General features: G+C 40.6%; 1 protein-coding gene across 3 annotated transcripts in view; it reads right to left on the bottom strand.

The window, feature by feature from the left end:
- Positions 1 to 343: 343 nt before the first annotated feature.
- CERS3 (ceramide synthase 3) overlaps positions 344 to 19,876 on the bottom strand; it is a 53,933-nt gene continuing 34,400 nt past the window's right edge. For 2 of the 3 annotated variants that reach the window (XM_068958162.1, XM_068958163.1), the window contains one exon: positions 345 to 5,220. In XM_068958162.1, coding sequence (XP_068814263.1) covers positions 5,086 to 5,220 — 135 coding nt within the window. In that variant the 3' untranslated portion in view covers positions 345 to 5,085. Of the gene's footprint in view, positions 5,221 to 19,876 lie in introns of all 3 variants that reach the window. The other variant, XM_009681203.2, reaches the window with a different exon arrangement.

The raw sequence follows: 19,876 nt of genomic DNA, 5'->3' as shown, positions 1-19,876 counted from the left end.
TTCATTATTTGGGTTGCAACACCTTACTTGATGTTTGTTTGCAAAGAGAAGCCCGTGGGAAGAGACAGAAAGTCAGAACCTCAGTGACCTTCTGGACAGGGGAGACAGAATGAAAATAAGAAATACAGAACAGCTTTTTGGCTGTTACAAATCAGTGTAGCTCTTGTTTTCAATAGACCTCTTCTGCTTTTGCCAGCTTAAGATCCATATCTGCAGTGTGCTGATGACTAGTCATTTAGGTAGCAATCCCAGGGCAATCTAACTTTGTGGTGACACCTCAGACTACGCATGAACAGAAGCACTTCAGAAAAAAAAAACAGAGGGGTTCTCTGTAATTGCACGTTATTCAAACATTTCTCTAATACAGATAACTTCATAAGCAGTACTAATATGCACAACAAAAACCAAATTAATGGCAATATAAAGATATGTTGGCTAAGTGAGTAGCTCCTATTGTATGTAGGAACATTTCTGAATATTTTTGACAAAGCATAAATCTTGAATAATACAAGTGATTGATAGACAACGTATTCATTTTGATTCCTCTCCGTTCATGAATTGTCCAGAAAAAGCGGGGATTTTTCTCAAATTTTTCTGTAATTAAAACATTATTTGCCAATTGGCTCTTTCTGCACTCTAAGAGTTAAGACACTTGTCCAGTCTGCACTGTGGTGGTGAAGTTTGGTTTGCTATATATTCTGTGATAATGTTCCTAATCTCTGACCTGCAAAGGCAGAAAGCTCATTTATAGCCATCACCATTACCTCTTAGAAGGGGGTAGGTCACCTAGTTGTCAGCCAGACCTGCACAAGATGAAGACTCTTCCTGAAAAGTGGCTGGAAAGCCTTTCCTGCGCTGGGGAAAAACGAAGCTGAGACGGCAGTTCGTTCCTGAACGGGCCCTCGCCGTAAAGCCAGCGAGGGAATGGAAAGCAGAGCTGTTAACGCTGAATGTTGTTTGCCTGGACATTTTGGAGGAGGGGGGAACACTACAAAGCGGACCAGAGAGAAACCACAGGATCAAAGCCCAGAAAGAACAGGCGCACCCGAGTGCAAGGGGTAATGCTAAACAGAGAAAGACACATGCTTGGACAGGAACGCTGCAGCCTCGCCAACAAATAACAGTCCAAAGCACTCAGGGCTCTGCATTCAGTGGCACATCACACTTTTGAGATGCTGCACGGTATCAGTAAGATTCTGTAGCAGGGCTGAGGACAGTAAGAGGCAGTGAAACCAAGGGAATGGGTGTATACATAGCTATTTTTTAAAAAATATTTATTTATAGAGTGTAGCAAAACTGACCAAATTCAGTGGTACTAAGAACAAAAAGGTGATTAGGCTGAATATTCAAATTGATGAGTTCCATGGAGTCAAAGGAGATGGGTAAATCTAGTCCAAAGTAGATTGGTAAATCTAAAAAATGGGGCAGAGGCAGCATAGTACACACTGACAGAAATACCTGAACAAAATTCAGAAGAATTAAAGGCAACAGATCAGCTTCCACTGATTCTAACAGGACCAGGATTTCATTTTCAGTCTACTGTCATAAGTATTGTAGCATAGTCAAAATGACATAGCAAAATCAAATGCACAGGGTTGAAATGTTAAACCAGCACCCATTTTGTGACAGTGGTCAAAATGATGCATTACAGTCTACCATCTACACTGATACTATCTGTACTGATATGATATTTATAAATGTTATGCACTTGCATTTTGAGACCTTTTTCCATGCAAAATTATTACTGGATAAACTGTGACTTCTGCCTACCCTTTCAAATCTCACAAGTAAAACGCACAATAAGATTAAAAAAAAAAAAGATACTAAGGACATTGAGTAGACAGAAAAACTTGAAGCATGTTTTTTTGCCATTTGAATGCCATTCATTTATTTAGCATGATTTTGTTCCCCATAACCTCAGCTTCTTGCTTCTGTGTTTCTATCAGTAAACAGTGGAAAAATGAAATAAATGTAACTTCAGGAATGACAAATTCAGTGTTAGCACTGGACGTGTGTCCATTCCCACTGTGACCATCTGTTCCCACCTCTTTCTATGATGCTGCATTTATCCCCTCCAGGTGGCTTATGTTCAGAATTTTTAGGCCTTATGGCTTGGCTGCCCATGAGATTAAACCCCTCAAGAATGGCTTTCCATAACATTCCTACCTTCCGTACGCCTAATTGCAATGTGATATACTTATTTGGTTGCCTTAATGCACTAAACCTTAATCCTCGGCTTCAGGAGACGATGAAAATTTTCTTCTGTACTCACCCCAAATTTGCCTTACTGTCATATTTGTGAAGGTATTTATCTGTCTTTTACTCTTCCTTTAAGATCTTAGTTTTCACATCTATATAAAACAAGAGGTCTTCTAATTATCTTGGATATCTGCAGTTCAAAATCTTACTCAGGCAAAACTCCCATTGAGTTAATTGGTTTCAGTGGGAGATTTGTCTGAGTAGGAAGGGCAAGATTTGGCCTCAACGAGACTATAAATTCCAGTGTAGAACTCCATAGCTGTTCAGAGGCTCACTCCTGTGACAACGTCATCCTTCGTGTTTCCTTTCCTGCATTCCTTTCCTACTCAGAGCAGAAAAGCTTTCTGGCATCAAAATCAAATGATAATACCCTGGCCATCTCCCAAAATTACTTTACATCTTATAGAAAGCTTCATCGTCTCCCCTGCTCTCAAAGGGAGCGTACAGCCTGCAAGATGAGATGTTGGGTGTCCACATTTTGTTTGGAAAAGCCAGTTCTTTTTATGTAGGCAATAAACAGGCCCTGATAAGCAACTGTGACCCTGCCAAAGTCACCAGTTGCTTTAAATGATGTAATAAGTGCTTACAGTTCCAATAAATCCACACTGCAGTATTTAAGGTATTCTCAACAGCTGTGTAAGGAAGCAACAGTGCTACGCAGCACCTACCGAGGGAACTTTGCCCGCTTGGCCCAAGCAGTGCTGCCTAACTACAAGGACCTGACACAGGGATGCTGTCCGCCGCTGGAGATTTCCCTTCTTTCGTCAGAATGCACTATGCCACACTCCTTTCTCCATGTAATTCTCCTCTTTGCGGTAAAGCACAAACACTCGAGGTACTAAATGGTCCAAAATTACTTAAAATTTAATTTAATTAAAAAATTAAATGCAGCCTATTTCAACAGGCCATAGACCACATGCAGAAATTTTCATACTGCTGTCCTCCGTAGCAAAATACTGCTGTCCTCTGTAGCAAAATACTCCTACAGTTTCTTATAACCACAGAGAAAACATATTTTTCCTTCATATCTGAGATCCCCAACATTTCCCATTCTTTCAAATGTTTCAGTTACTGAATTATATCTCCCTTTGCCAAGGAAATCTTGAGAAAACAAGTCAGTCACATAGTGCTTCCTGTAGGTCATCAAGTTCCTGCCTGTGCAGCCTAAAGGGGAAAAGAGCCTTTCACAACCAAAAGCTCTACACCGAGGGTTTTAGCAGTGGTCCCCGTGCAATCTATCAAACTCCTGGTTTTGGCACATCAGAAGATCTCAGCTACTGCAGAACTACATGGACAACCTCTCACCTTCGAAACCTATGACACCAATCATTTAGGACCTTGTGAGTTAAATGCATCCAGAAATGAGACGGCAGCCACCCTGTTTAAAAGGACCAGGGTCTCTGCGGAAAGCCCCAGGGACTGAAGAAGCTACTGCCCCTGCGCAAGCATCAAACCCTGGATGATTTGGCAACAGAGCTTCTCATAGATTTCAATGCAATAAAGAAAAAAGAGGTACAAACTCTGCTAACTAGTGCTACAGGTATTTTTGGTAAGAGGAGCTGGCATGATATCCACCGTTCCTCCACCTCTTAGAGCATAAACTAGGTTTGAGCTTCAGCTACATACTCACATTCAAGTTAGGCTCTAACTGATGTGATTCACTATTACTAAAGAGTGGAGATGGAAATACAGATCCAGGTTTCGACTGAATAGACAGCACTGATGATGTGGCTAGCTCTGCTGCCCCCCTGCTCCCCACCCCCACCCCCCCCCCCAGCCTCCTTCCCAGTAACCATATACATGCAGTGAATATACAGGAACAACAACACAGAATTTAGCGGACTTGCTCCTGAGAAGACAATCATCCAGCATCGCTTTGTGGGGACACTTCACAAAAAGGGAAAGGACCAGTTTAATTTTTAATCTTCTGGCCTGTAGATGTGTCCAGAGCAGAGGGGCACTCAGCAGTGCTTAAGGCAAATAAGTGCAAAAGAACCTGTGAGAAGACTTGATTTTCATTCACCTTGGCCAGGTTCTCCTTCTCTCCCCACTGCACCCTCAAGCACCAGGCCTAGAGCCAAAATGATGGAGGTTAAAGACATTTGTGGAACCTAGAGCTCAATGGAGAGTTGGGGCTGAGTTTTGCTATCTCACAAGTCACTTTCTTGACTGGTAAATCTCAAAACACAATATTTGAATTCTATGTTATACAGTATATTTTGAAGAAAGGTTCTATACTTACACAGTGAAGCAAACTCTTCATAGGCAAATAGCCTCACTTCTTTCATGTTAGCTTCCACTGGCCTCCAAGAAAAGAGAACTATCTCACAAAAACAGCCTTTTTGATGAGGACTTAAGCTAAAAAGTAAAGACTAAAATGCTAGTTTTTGACCACTGTCAAATTTTTCCCACATAGAGTAATTTTGGTTCTTAATGGAGCTCACACTGCTTACCACAAAACATTGTGAATGAAATTGCTCGGTAAAATATAACTTAGATTGAAAAACTACATTAAGAATCAATGGGACACAAAATGATCTGACATTCTTGAGCTTTGACCTTGTTGAGCACTGTAAGAGTGGAACGATCAGCATGTTCCTGGTAGGTCTTCCAAACACTGAGAAATCGTTCAGAAAATGGGTCATTAACACATTTTGTCATGTTACGCGATTTTTCCCTCCCCTCTAAAGTGGGCTTTTTTCCCAGGTCCAGTAGCCAACAATGAATCAATCACAGTCTCTCATAAGCCTTTTGACTTAAGTTCTATCCTGCAGGTTGGGTTGAAAGCAGACCAGAAATCCCTGCAGGAAGTGAGGCAGGAGGAGGCTAGTGGTGACTGCTGTTTAGGAGGGGATGTTTGCTTGTCGAACAGCCATTCTTGTTGCCATTCTTTGCGGATTCCTCTTCATTATCTGTAACTGAGTCTTCCTCCTCTTCATCACTCCGGACATCTTTCAAGTCCTAGGGAGAAGAAAGCACTATGAGCATACTCCACATTGTGTTTGCTGTCAGATAAATTACATGATTGCCATCACCAGTGCAGTGCAAACCTTTCAAAAAGGCTTATGGATGCCTGACAAGAAATGGTCATCCATATCAATGTGAACTGGGTATCTGGATCTTTACAGAGGCTTTTAAAAAACAACTAATTAATTTTATTAGTGAAGTGCCCCATTGCTATTGCAAGATGAAAAGACGGTGCATAAAAGTTCCAGAAAATAAGACGCTCCCCCTTCTTGGAAATTCTTCATTGTCCTCTGAAGACATAAAACTCCTCTCTCCTCCATTTGCCTCAGTGAAAAATTGGCAAAAGGGAACAAATCAAAGGGGAGCTGTAAAAACACCAGACAGTATTAGAACTGCTACCCAAAACCACCTCCCAAGAAGACAGAGGCTGACATCCAAGAAGAAGCCAGCTATCATCCCTTTAATCTCATAGAGCCCAACGTTCTTTAGACAAAATTTTCTCCATGACCTTGGCCCAGACACTTGACCTCTTCTTCCTTGTTTCCACTTTCCCTTGTAAAGTGTTGCAAGTAATCCCTGGGTGCTGTGGGATTAAAAATTGTGAAGTGCATGGAAGATGAAAAGAACATTGCATAAATGCTAAATATGATGAATACTCTAGCTAAAACATAGGATTTGAGAGGTTGCCTGCTTCTAACAGGTGTAAGCGAAACAGCGACTGGTTGTGCCAGCAACTCCTGGCATTACCTTCGCTCAGAGAGACTTGGTGACCCTAAAATATTCTTCCCTGCCTGGTGGTGTATACATTTGCAAAGGGAAGGTCATGTTCCCATCCAGCTGTGGCTTTGGATACATCACCCAGTCAGAATGACTGCTAAGGAAATTGCCAGGGAGAAGACAATGGTTGCTTCATTAGCAGGAATGAAAGGGGATCAGAGGGACAGCCTGCCCTCGAGAAAATCCCTTCCCAGCTATATAGGAACAGCTTCTAATATTTGGCAGTCATTCTTCATACCCAAACAGTCAAATACGGCAGTTGCTAATGAATGTTTCTACCATACAGAGACAATATTATGTCCACACAGATATTTCACAATAAAGTTAGGGGGAGGTAAAAAAATTCTGTGCTGTGCAGGACAGTGAATAAGATCTAACACTTCTATCTTTTATTTCTCAAGTCCTACCATAATCCGGTTTTTACAGCGTGTTCAGGAGCTTAGTTCAAACAATGAAGGCTTTGGTGTTAAAACTAAAAAATCTCTATTTCCCTTTCAGTGCAAAAGCTTAGAAGAGCAGTACCTGCCTCTCATAATGACTTTCCATACCAGCTGATGGTCTTCTCCACAGACTCAGGCTCCAGAAAGAGACCACAAACAGAATAAACACTTCCTTCTGCCTAGGTGGATGACTGACAATGGAAGGGAGATCAAAGGAGGCACAAAGGACGCTTTCCCCACCTCCAGCTGTTTCCTGAGCCAGAATCACTTTCTATGCGTTTAGCAGCCCCCACTGGCTTTCTCTTCTAGGCACTTGTCCAGTCTCCCCTCGGTCCTATGTAGAGTTTTAGTACGCACAACACTCCAGGGCAGAAAAGCTGCACGCTAACTACCTGTCCTGTTGTAGCACCGTCCTGTTGTTTGTTTTGAGCTTAGCACCAGATAGACTCGCATGATAACCACTAGTTCTTGTGCTAGAAGAGATGAGCAACAGTCATTCCCTTTCCACCATCTCATTTTTTTTTTTTTTTATAGACAGCCCCCTTCCCCTTAGGCTGGGACTCAAAACCAGGGTCCTCCTACTCTGAGGCTGACAATTTACCCACTAGCACATGGGTATCTAGTTTGTTAACGGCAACTTCCAAAGTTAAATAGGCAGACATTGGGAGGTGTTAGTGTTCACATACTGAGGACTGCAGGTCTTGTGGTGACTTTTCATAACGCAAGGGTGTTTGGACTCCAGGATGGTGTTTCTACCATCAGCTAAGGGTGACTTTAGGCTTTTTTTCTTAACAGAACATGTCTCCTCCAGAGCTATGCCTCTACAGCCATGCTGGGGACCACTCCTTTGCTCATAAATCTGTTTTCCTTGTCACCTATCTGGACTTCAACTAAGCAGGTACAACCTGCACACCCTTCCTGCTCCAAGGTTAGTGATGAGATGCAAAGAGGAGAAACCAGCGTTGTCCCTGTCCGCCCTGTATCTGCTCTCTAAGTGCACTCACAATTGCGCTCGCAGCCTGCTCATCTGGGGTCTTTCTTCAGCACCAAATTTATACAGAGAAAATAAATGACAGCTCAGTAATAACTCATCCAATTGCAGTCTCATATCCCCGTTACCTATTACATTTCTAGCAAGATGTATAGGGCTAGAAAGAAAATTAAAGCCTAAATTCTGTCTCCTCAGAAACTATAAACTTCCTGGAGCTTTTCTTTTGCCTTTTCCCTAACAACATATAAGAGTATCAAAACAAACAAATCGTACTGTAAATACTGTAAAATAAACTTGGCATACCATCAGTTAAAGAAAAGGAAGGACAGCCTTTCCCACACAAACAATTTATGATGTTCTGCCTCTTTCAGATCACCTCTCTCGCTCCTGTTAGTTTTGTGATTTGCATTTACAGTTAAAGGCAAATGTTGTGGGAGGTTACTTTTTTGCCACCGGACATATTTCAGAAACAAATGCAAATAAAACCTGAGTACAGGGTCTGATGCAGAGTCTGCTGGACTCATGGGAAATACTCTCATCTTCTTGAGCAGTCTCTGGATGAGGCTGAAAATGAGGGGAGAGATGCAGGCAGGAGTGCTTTTGTTCCCAGCCTGAAGAGGCCTGGAGACAGCGAAGTTCCTGAGTGCGTATTTCATTCTGAGCATCTCATTACGCCCCACAGAGGTTGCTGGTGCTCAAGCATGTGCTGAAGAATAGCTGGTGATCTGCTCTGCTTTGAGCGACAACTGATATGTGGAATTAGTTCCTGTTTCCTATAAGAATGGGCTGGCGATTGCAGCATAGAACTGGAAGCTCGGATATCATTTGTTGCCCAGTTTTCATGTTGTCAAGCTACATGCTCTGATAAAAGGCACTACCTCTAGCAATTCTAAAACATGTGAATATTACCTTCCAGGACACTACAAATCCCTGTATTTGAGATAGCGTCTTATATATTTCAAGGCAGCAGGGGTTAAATTTCTTTGTAATCTGAAGCAACCATTACAGAGCAAATTTGCTTAATTCTGGGAAAGAGCACTACTTCTGAAATTCTGATACTGATACAGAAATGCTGCTGAATCAAATATAAATTTTTGTTATCTTTCTAATCATGAACCTGCTTTGTGACCAAGTGCCTTGAGAAATCCTTGCTTTAGAAGAGTCTGGCCATTTTTATCCAACTTGTTTAAGTGACTGGAATGCAACAGAAGTGAAGACAGAACAGACCTTAAACAGCAGTAGCTTCATCTGTAACTAGAAAACAGAACAAATCTGTCCTTGCAAACTGTTTACAATAGACTATTATAAATATATTAAGATATCATAAGTTTGTGCCTCTGTTAACTTTGACCTTCTAAGAATGGAAAATAATATGACACTCCTAGGGTTCTCCCTACTTTAATGCCAAGATGTTTTCTCTGACCCCTGCACACCATATATTATAGTTCTGTTTTCCAACCCAAAGACTCTGCTCTTACTGTCCCTGAGCAATGACAGATGATTATACTATCAAAACCACAGAGAGCTGGAAAACTGTAAATACAACAACTGAGGCCATCATTAATTCTCAATCCTTTGGTTTAATGGTATCAACTGCATTTATTATAGTTCAGAAGGTTTGGGGTAACAGACAAAATGGATGTCTATATTTTATGTTCTGGATGACTAACCAATTTAATCTTTCTAAGTGGATGAATGGTTTCAGCGTTTATGAGAAGCAACACTAATGCTATAAAAGTCTGCAAGAGAGCCATTTGTAGTGAGGCCAAAGCCGCAAACTTTTATAATCTTTTTTCCTTTTGTTTAACCCTTCCACCTGCTGCTCAGCCTGCCTCTTTTACTTAAATGAACTGTATTTGTTAAGGCAGTTTTGGCTTCTTGTATTTCACTGCTGTTAGAATTAGTATCATGCAAGCCATTAGCACCACATCTTATTACATGACTGGTAAAGGTGCTTCAACAGGGAGGAAGGGCCTGATTAAATCCTATGTGCAATACCTTAATAACATTGGCTTCAGTTGAATCTGTTCCCTATTTTTGCCAACATGAGAACTAAGTCTGATCTGTTCATCTAAGGGAAAGAAGGACCTCCTTTCTCATCAAATTCTCATTAAAGGAAAGAAAAAAGAAAGGAAAACAAGAACAAGAGAGATTAAGTAAATTATTTGCAGGCTAAGGTATGTCAGTCATCCAGCTTGACCTCTCGCATAACAAAATGTGACCCAGTTGTGCCTGTACTGATCCAAGGTATTGGGCTGACCTACATGCCTTACACAGGAAGGCACCCATGTCATGTATGAGGACAACAAGAGAGGGGAAATCCACTATCTTCCTTAAAAGTTTGCTTCAGCCAAACACAACAACTAGTCTGGATTGATAGGATTTAAAATCTTGCCTTTGACTGTTGTCATGGTTTCCTGTAAATTAAAAAGCTCTTCTCATGCTGTCTTTTCTCTATTTTGTAGATTCTCTGGATCAATGGCAGCCATAACTATGCTATGTCCAGAGTAGCTAGGAAGGACAGCAGCGTATATGCCAGACATTGACCGCAGTTTTACTTCGATGTAACTTTGGTTGCATTCATTTCAATCCAATAATCAGGATTCATGTTTTTGCTCACTGAGTATTCTAGACATGGTTATAATGGAAGCTGTTATTTCAGCACAGTGGAAGTGACTTCTGTGCTCACTTTGGCATTTGCAAGGCTAAAAAAACATGAATTATAAACTATCAAAGATTGTACGTTGTCAGTAACTAAATCAAATGAAACCAGTGCAATACTCCCAACAGACTTCACCAAGACAAGGTTTGCTCGTCTCTTCATTTCAGGCTAAACGTCACAGGCCACTTACCAGACTCTTGTAAACAGAAGAACATGGGTCAAATCCCCATTTAAATTAACAGATAATTTTCTCCTAACTATGCAAGAATGTGTCTCAATAAAGCATTCAGAAATCACTTCTGTCTTGACCAGCTCTTGGCTCTGCAGTCTTCCCACTATGGCTGATGAGGGTGTCGGGAGAAAGGCTGTGTGGGAGGCCGCTGGACGCGTCTCCAGTTCCTAAACACTTGTGACGCTGTTTGGGCTGAAGCACAGTGCTGAAGAGGTGGGACCGGGAAGGCTAGAGGCAGCGTTGGGGTACTCCCAAATCCTAGTGCCACTGAGCCAGCTGAGGCCAGCAGGCAGCAGATAACCCCCTGCTCCCCTCATCTCAGGCAAATGACATCTTTGCCCACGTGTGTGCCAAGGCAGAGGTGCAGCCGTGGCTTCGTATCTGCTGCTTGGCAGTTAAAGTGGAAAGCGTAAGAGCAGACAGTGCCAAACAGTATTTTTAAAAAAGGGGCAAAAATACATGGTAGCAACACTGATTGATGTTATAAACAGTGACAAAGCCTTAGCAACATGTCTTCCACGTTCTCAGAAGAAGGGCACTTGCTAGCAAGCACAATGGCAGCTCAACGTGGCATGCTGCATATTGTCAGGTTAAGGTCCTAAAACGTAAGGTGTTTCTATAAAGGACCTCCGAAACAGAGATAGCCACTGAGGCAGCTCAGAGAAAGAAAAAGAATCCAACCGAACCTCACACCCTTTCAAGGCAAACTCAGATGCAAGGAGAAGAGAGATTTCTGAAGTAAAGTTCAGTTACTCTAACATTTGTTTCATGAAGCAGCTGTTGACAAACTCTCTCCAAACGACATCATTCTCAAAGAAATAAGATCTGCCACCAGAAGAAAATCAGCACAGAGTAAAACTTCAAAATTCTACTTCAAAAAACTTCAAAATTGAGATTTGTGTATCTGAACAGAAAGGTTAATTAAAATAGACCTATAAAGAAATGACAAATAGCAGCTAAATCTCAAGCCTTTACCAGATCATTTGCTTCATTATACAGAAATTGTTATGAAGGAACCCTACCAAGTACCTGATGTCCTGCCTATGGTATAAAACCCAAGGCTAAGCTACAGGCACGTATTCACTCTAAAAAGATTCTGACTCCCGCTAATACCTAAAAAGGTCCCTGTCAGAGGGCAGTTACACTACTGGAAGTGATATTTCTTAGTTCTATGAACTACATATTTAAAAAAATAATAATATTAGTTTTAAAGTGCAGTCAGAAAACTTGAATCCCAGACTTTAAATGCCAGGAAGTCTGAACACATTTCAGTAAGTCTTGATTCTGGCCCTTATTTAAACATTATCTGCAAGTTCCAGCACTTTTAACTTTTCCAGAGAAAATGCCACAGTTCTGGTGCATAAACAAATCGCAACACCAGTAACAGCTTCTGCCCTGATAGTAGCACTCAGAATCCACATAATCACACAGGCTACTACAGTATTTAGAGAGAGTTACACTCTCCATTGGAGCTGTTGGCTACATCACCCTAATCACACTCATGCTGCTGTAACCATATCCGTTTGGGTGTACTGCATTTTAACTCTCCCTGCATAATCACAGCTGACTCGGTGCATCACAGCTTAGCCCGTTCACTGCCCAGATAACAGAGACCTCATGTTGCGAAACATGACATCAGCCAGCTCATCATAAGCTAACCCCGAAAACAACCCTGCAGCTGAGATAAGCTGGGTCACACGCTTACACAGGAACACACTGCTGTACCTCACACGTGCCGCAGAAGATGTACTTCTTTCATTTTTGTTCCATGTATGGATTACAGCTGTGTGGTTGTGCATGATCACTGAACTCACAAGTAGCCTCTTGCGCCTCACAGACATGGGGAAAAACCAGGGTGCTCTCATGAAGATACTAGGGCTTAAGGACCTATGCTTGGGCCTTTTACGGTAACACACAATTAACGGGATTCTTTCTGCCAGGTACACATACATAAGGACAATTCACAGCTAAATCTGGAATTTTAATTACGTCTTTTCTGATTTAGTGAAATTTAGATTTTTAGATTTTCAAGTATTTACTTTTATCCTTAAATTGGAATTAACTGACTCTTAAATGTATCTTTCATTAAAATCCGAATGTCCTATATTTTGAACCTTAATTCTACTTTGAGAATATTTTCATTTAAATATCTACACACTTATTGACTAGATCTTGATTTTCCAATGTAAAATCAATAAATTCCACAGCACCTGCACATATGGAAACAGCTTGCAGGACAAAGATGAAAGCTATTAGCTAGGTCAGCAACCATTGACTCAAATAAAAGAGATAATAAACAAGAGAGATAATAAAAAGTGAGTCCAAATAGACAGAAGGGGGTACTTTTCTAACAAACAGTACTATAAAGTTGATGAATCTCTGAGTTCAACATGTTTCGTTCAACATAAATAATTCAACTCAGCCGACATATGATTTAGTATGTCTTTACTTTCCTGTGGAGACCAAGCAATATACGTTTGAATTCAAGCAAACTGTTCTAAATTTCCAGCCTAGAATCAGAAAATATATTTCCCTTTCTAGCTTATACACACTAATCAACATAAATATTGTCAATGTTCAGTGGAAGATGTGCTGTCATACTTTGCTTTCTACAGTTTTTAAATGAAGATGTCCAATTATACTGGACATCTTGTGGCCAAAGCTCCTTTTATTGACTCTCTCCCTTCTATGGAATATCCATTCCCCAAGTTTCCCATTGGGAATTTTCCGAGGGCACTCAAAGAAGATGTGCAAAGGACAAAAGAAAAGTCACACTAATTCCACAAATATTGGAAAGAATAACCTCATAAAACTAGATGTCACTGTTAGAATGCGTCCCTGATTTCAACTGAAGGAATAAATTTAACCTCAGAAAATATCACTTGTATTATCACTCAGCATAACACATCTGTAACTGGAGCTATAATACCTTGACTGTTCAGAAGAAATAAATCATTGTTTACAGTTAATCAGGTACTCTGTGGTTTCAATAAAGTCTGCTAGCTATGTTATTGAAATCCACTAACTAAACCTTGCACTCATGTGTATGAGGCTTTACGATAATGTCAAAAGCCCAGGAGGTACTGAGTGAGTCATAATGTCCCACTGCTTTTTGAATTATTCCAGTTTTAAATCCACAGCTGGCAAAGAAACAAAGAACAGTATAATAAGCATTTGATGCTGTTCTGTATAGTGAACTTTTTTTTACCCTAGGACAAAACTTGCAGTAAGCCAAGGAGTTCAGTGTTATGAACCTTTATCAGAACATGCAATTTTAGTCACTATAAATGCTTTTTTGGCTACAAAACAAATGATCAGGCACTCATACTTTTCTTACTTAGCAAGGTATGATACTGCACTTCAGCTAACACCATAGCTGCTAAAGAATATGCTCATGAAGCCTTACAGCACTATGAATCTAGCCTGAAACTACAAGTATAAAGCTACAGAAAAGAGGCACTTCTCCCCTATATATTGGGTCTCTTTAAGGCACTCATTCCTCTGCTTTCATTTTTAGGAGGCATTCCATTCCTTGCATGATGTATCTAAAGTTGTACCCCCATACAACAAAATATCAATCTAATCTTCAAGTCAAATATCTAACAACTAATGTCTTTTCATTTCACATTCACATCAGTATACACAAGACCTAAAATTATTTCAGTGCAGCATTTCTAACCCCCCAATGTCTAGGCTGGATTTGGAGTACTTCAAGAAGTAGCTAGTAAGCAAAGTTTATTAAATAGCATTAGAAGTCCCTGAGACTCGAATGTTTAAGTCATTTAGCAGGAGGCTTATTTTAGCTAAGTTCAGCTTTCCACAAGTTCAGTATCTATTCAATGGTCGCATAGGACCTCTCTGTAACCAACAGAAAAAGAAAACAAGCGTCTCCAGAGGGTGACCTGTCCCACCACTGGTGAGATGGCAACGTTGGACACAGCAAATTACTTGCTAAAGAAATTCCAGCCTCTCTTCTTCCGCTGCCTGCAGAGGGACCCTTTATCTTGGGCTAGACACAACTTTTAGCTGGCTAAAGAGAGGTGAGACAAATCTCCCTGCCATGTGCTGCCTATCAATCACTGCATCGCTGCCTAAAGCAAATACAATCAGCTCCAGAATTAAAACAGGTATGTTTTGTCATTCCCTATATGTTATGCTCATGGTCATTAAATTTAATTCATGGTCATTAAATTTAATTCTTCTTGTCCCAAGTGACTTCTTCAAAGGCTAGAGGCTACTTAACTCTCTTACTATAATCCTTTGTCAGTGATAAATCCTGGCAAAACATCAAAATTATGTATGAATAGATAGCGGATGGTCAAAAGATATTGGCTTTTTTGTTTAATTGGTTTGGTTTGGTTTGGTTTTTTTTTTTGATGATGTGAATTTTGTAGTGTGTTGTGCCTCGTCAAAGGTTTTTAGAACTGTGTTTCAGAGTAGAGGCTGCCTCTGTACGGATTTCCTGCCTCATTCTCATGTAACAGGGATTACGGGAGCACTCCCAGGTCTACCCAGGGAAACACGTTTTCTTTAAATACAAGATAGAACCATTTCCTTTTTCAATTGAAATGAATCTACATTTAACTAATGTTAATGCAGACATATCTCTTCCTTTTCAAAAAATCTTGATTCAACAGACTGCACTACTGAGAATCCCTCTGAAAGTCTGAGAATTATTCATCCCATACGAAATTCACAATCCAAACCTCTGCAGCCTATATTGAAAATAGTAAATGAAAAGATCAGAAAGTTTTGTAGGAGGCTAAGGGTTTGTTCTGTGGACTGATTTTTGGCAATTGAGAAAATAAATACAAATGCACGCTATATATATAATATATAGGTGCATATATATAAAACTAGCAACAAATGGAACATTTCATAAATAGCCTGCCAGAAAATTAAAAGATATGAGCAGCTAACAAGGGAAGCCAGAAGAACTGTCAGCAAATGCCCTTCTGTGGACAGCAAGGTAAATCAATGAATTGGAAAGCAAAAATTTGACCAGCGTTTGTCTTTCATCTGAGTTAACAATCTTCACATAAAGAGAATTCATTTAGATCAGGGATTTACCGAAAATAAAGCTGCCTTGTGCCAGACACATACATGTAGAGAGAGGGGTGGGGGTAGTTGTCTGGCCAGACCTATTGCTGGTGAAAACTAGCGCAATCCCACTGGCTTGGAGCAGAGCCGTCCTCATTTATACCAGCTGAGAGCCTGGCCCTGCATCAACACACAGTTCTCAGTCCTACCGAACTGACCGGGGCGGAAAGCTTTGCTTTCACAATTACATATAGTTTTGATTTTCTATTCTCAGAGGCAGTGGTCATCTGCAGCTCCTACAGAAGTCAAACTCAGCAACTCTGGGAACATTAGACTAACTAAACGATTTTTATGCACTACATTAAAGAGATCTGCACAGCCCTACTTATAGCACAGCTAACGTAAGAGGCAGAGGGAGCATCCACACATCCAATTTGTTGGAATATGGCCAGGGGACTGAGTCGGCTCTTGCATAGTCTTACGTGTGCATAACAGGGCTGTGGAAGGGTGCTTTGCCCTAACACTCCCAGCCCCAGCGTACATTCACAAGCCCACCTATTCCAGTCAAATGCTTAGCAATAAATTTCCTCAGTTTCTCATTAGTTCCTTCCTCCATAATGATCACAACAGTCCTTAACTCAAATTTTTCTAAACTTTAACTGACATGTATATAATAATTAAGGCTTCTGAAGTGAGAAGGGGTGTAGAATTACGGGCATTTTTAACAGAGTGGGTTAAAATCAAAATTCCAACAAAGAATATTGTTGCTGTTTTGAAATCTGAGAAGTGCATTTTAGTGTATGGTACAACATACCTCCCTGGAAGCTGTTGTTCAGATGCTGACCCCCTTCCCTAATCTGGAATAAAAAGCAGAGACTTAAACAGTAATCTGCCTTCTAACTCACAGGGCCAGGAAATGAGCTGGTTGAGGCAAAGGAAAGCAGACAGCGCTCTTGGATGGGGACGTGACATTTGTGCTGTAGAGAAGAACTGCTGGGTTTTCCTCTTTCACAGACTTTGCTGGATTAGGAGCTTTACCTATGCATTGCTGAGGTCAGCTTTGACTTCAAACCCCTGGTAACGGTAGGACTCCCGAGTCCCCCAAGCAGTGGCTTTCTCTTTTTTGCCTGTTGCTCTGAATGCCAGCCAGAAAACCTCGGAATTCTTTTATGCTTTCTTCTGTCTGCCTCTCACCCCTCCTCCTCTAGATAAATTTGGCAGGATAAAATGGGACATGTAGCCAGGCTTTGGGCTTAACGAGATTGCTGTAGCAGAATGGGAAATATGCAGATGAAAGAAAGTCATAGCAGGAAGTAATTTCCCTTTACTAGGGCATGAGCCTACATGCTGCTGACCGGGCTGGCTAGCTCCCATCTCCAGGCTATTAAAAAGCTGATGTCCCAAAGGCAATAATTTGAATCGACTGGGAAGGTTCCCAGATAGACTGGTTTTCATCTCTACGAGGGAAAACTTTCGTTTGTCCTATTTTGTTTCCCTAATAAGCCATCCTCATGACAAAATACACTACAAATATTTACCCGTTGAGAATCAACAAATTCGGCTTCTCCATGACCTATCTTCCTTTAAAATGGGAGAAAGGCAACCTGTGCTAATCTGGTTGAATCTCATTTGTGTTTGCACTAAAACTTTGCTCAGGGAACTCAAACTCTGAAGTGTGGCATCAATGAGTATTAACCCTTGCCAGACTAGAAAGTCACCCCAAAATCACCAGTGAAAGCTTTTCAACAACCTCCCTGTCCCACAGTCGTTAAAATGGTAACTAACTAGATTGTCGTTATACTCTAAAATACCTATTGCTGTTAAGAGGACTACTTAGAATTAAGGCAAGTATCAACACTCTGATTGCCATTGGCACACTACTGGCTTCACAAAGCAACTAACTAAAAAGAAAAGAAAAAACAAAACTTGCGTGCCTCTAGTTTAGGAAACTAAACCCCATCTACTGTTTAACTCCTGCAGAATGGAGTTTTGCTGAAACGGATGAATTCTTGCTGAATGGGTTAATTCTCATTAAACTTCATGTTCTGATTGTAAATGTCCTGAAAACAGTTTCTACTGCTTCAAAAAAGTCAGCTGAAAGTCTGACTTTTTAGGAGTCAGGTAAACTGCTGTGCACTCCCTAACTTCATTTTCACATCCCAGTAATTGCACAGTGCCTAGAAGCACAGTGCTGTTGTGCACGATCAGGGTCATGCGACGACCCTTAACAGCTCAAGTTAAAAATCTCAGTTTATTAGCTGGCAGCTATCAGACTCAGTTCACCTATGGTGCCACACCAAACAGCACACAGCTCAAACACATGGAACACCGTTTTGTATATTATTTGCCCCAAAAGAGCTTTAAAATGTCATCTTTTCAGAACCTGTTCTACTTTCATGTTACATAGGGTTCCTCCCCTACCCCCCATAGTTTAGAAATAAGATTTCTGTCGGGGATTAAATGAGATAAGTTGAGATAATTTACTGTGTTGCTCAATAAAAAAGTCAGTGCTGCCTCCGCTGCCAGAACAGCCTAATGTTTGCAGTCACAGCACTCCTGGGTGAACGCAGGCTGAAGAGTGACTGTCACGTAATAAAGGTGAACTGGTAGCTTTTTACCGCTGTGGATCCATGGTCTAATTCTAAAGGACATAGACTTTAATTCTGAAGGTAACTAAGGAAAGCAAAGCAATTGCCAGGTGGCTGAAATCTGTCACGCAGAAGTCTGCGCTTCCATTGGAAAATGTTTAAGGACCTGCACACCAAAATAAAAAATTGAAAACCATTGCTTTAAATAACGTGCTCCGGGCCTCCGTTTGGTGAGCAAGAAAACTCTCACCCAAGTTCAGCACAGAAATGTCACACTCCCAGCACCCATGTGGTTACAAAATAAATATGACATTCAAATGAATTATTAGAAATAAAAGTAGCTTGATGCAAACAGATCAAGCACCAAAAAGTAAGGGGAAGAAAGAATAAAAGGATTCCAGACTAAGCCTAAGGAAGGAAAGTTCTGCAGAAGTTGATTGAGGTGGGTCTGAATAGCTGCAGCCTAAATTCAGCTAAAGGCATCTGTCAAGAGCAGGTAATACAGCCTCTGGGAACTGTATAAAGTTAATTGAAAAACTTGCACAAAGGGTTATAGCAAGTCTCTAAAGAGGTAAATTCACAACAACTTAGGTCAGACAGAAAGAACCACAGGGCAGCACCTCTGCAGGTGTAAAGAAGCATTACTCTTCAATATAAGGGGTTTTACAAGAGCAAACTGTGTCTGTGTCCCAAAGGACTTTCAAGCATAAGCCTTGTCTACATGTTAATATTGAAACATCTTAAGTACGCTAGTCCATGGGCACACTTCTAGGGATCCAGTTTTCTAGTATATGTTATTTTGATACAGAAAAGGAAATAACTGGTTTAAGGAGTCTTTATATGGCTAACCATTTCCATGGCAAGGACTGCACTGGCATGCCACTATCAGTAAACAAGCAAAAAAAGAAAAAAGTTATGACAGTGCAAGAGCAATCTTCAGACAAAACAAAATGCTAAAGTCAAAGAATGAGTGCTGAATGGGGCAGAAGTATCATAAGCAAGTACTTCACAGCTTATTTCAACTCTACAATAGTATTTTCTTATCATTTTCAGCTATCTGTACTTTATCATTAGTCATTCTTTGAACACTAACTCCCACTGTTCCTTTGGGATTTTGGACTGAATAAGGAATGAATAAACCATGAGCTAGGACACGCCCAACCAAAGCCTTTAAAAAAATCTTGTTTACTGAGAACAAAATATCAAAAGAATATTGCAAATATGGAGGTCATGCCAGCCAGTTTTTTAAAGCAAATGACAAGTTCGAAAGCATGATCTACAGTACTGCAGGACCCCAAGGGTATCCTCTATTCTAGCAAAAGGAAAGAACGAAGGTGAGTTAAACAAAACAGTGGCTGATGACTCCTAAATCATAATCACCATCAGGAAGAAGCTCATTGCCTTGCTTGAAGACAACAAAACAATTAAAAAAGCAAAGTGAGCAAGAAAACATACACCCGGTGACATTACAGGTCTGTTAAAAAAAAACCGCTATTACCTTCTGCCATTGATGGACTTTGCGTCAGCCCTAAAGTATCTGAGTCGTGTGGACATCATGCCCATTTCCTACAACTTATACATATTTTTCAAGATTTAAAGCACTGTAATCTCAAAACCTTAACTCAGTGAGTAATGGTTTTAACATATATTTTACATCTTAATTTGCCATAATAATGTGGCTATAAGCTGCTGTCATTCGCTCCCTCTTTCTGACCTTGGAAATAAAACATTTAATCTCCATGGGATTTTCCTGGCGAGATATTTTAAATCAGTGCATATGTACATACTTCTCTATGTTTTTTCAATTTTCCTAAAATATTCTCATATGTGCAGACATGATGACTAGACATGTTTCAGTGGTGCTTGAAACTTGATACAAGTGGGTAATTTAACCATGTAATTGAACAATATTACAGAAAC

The sequence above is a fragment of the Struthio camelus genome, chromosome 12 (assembly GCF_040807025.1).
Source record: "Struthio camelus isolate bStrCam1 chromosome 12, bStrCam1.hap1, whole genome shotgun sequence".
Lineage (NCBI taxonomy): Eukaryota > Metazoa > Chordata > Aves > Struthioniformes > Struthionidae > Struthio > Struthio camelus.
The sequence above is the reverse complement of the archived record's forward strand: the minus strand, read 5'-3'. Positions and strand labels throughout refer to the sequence as shown.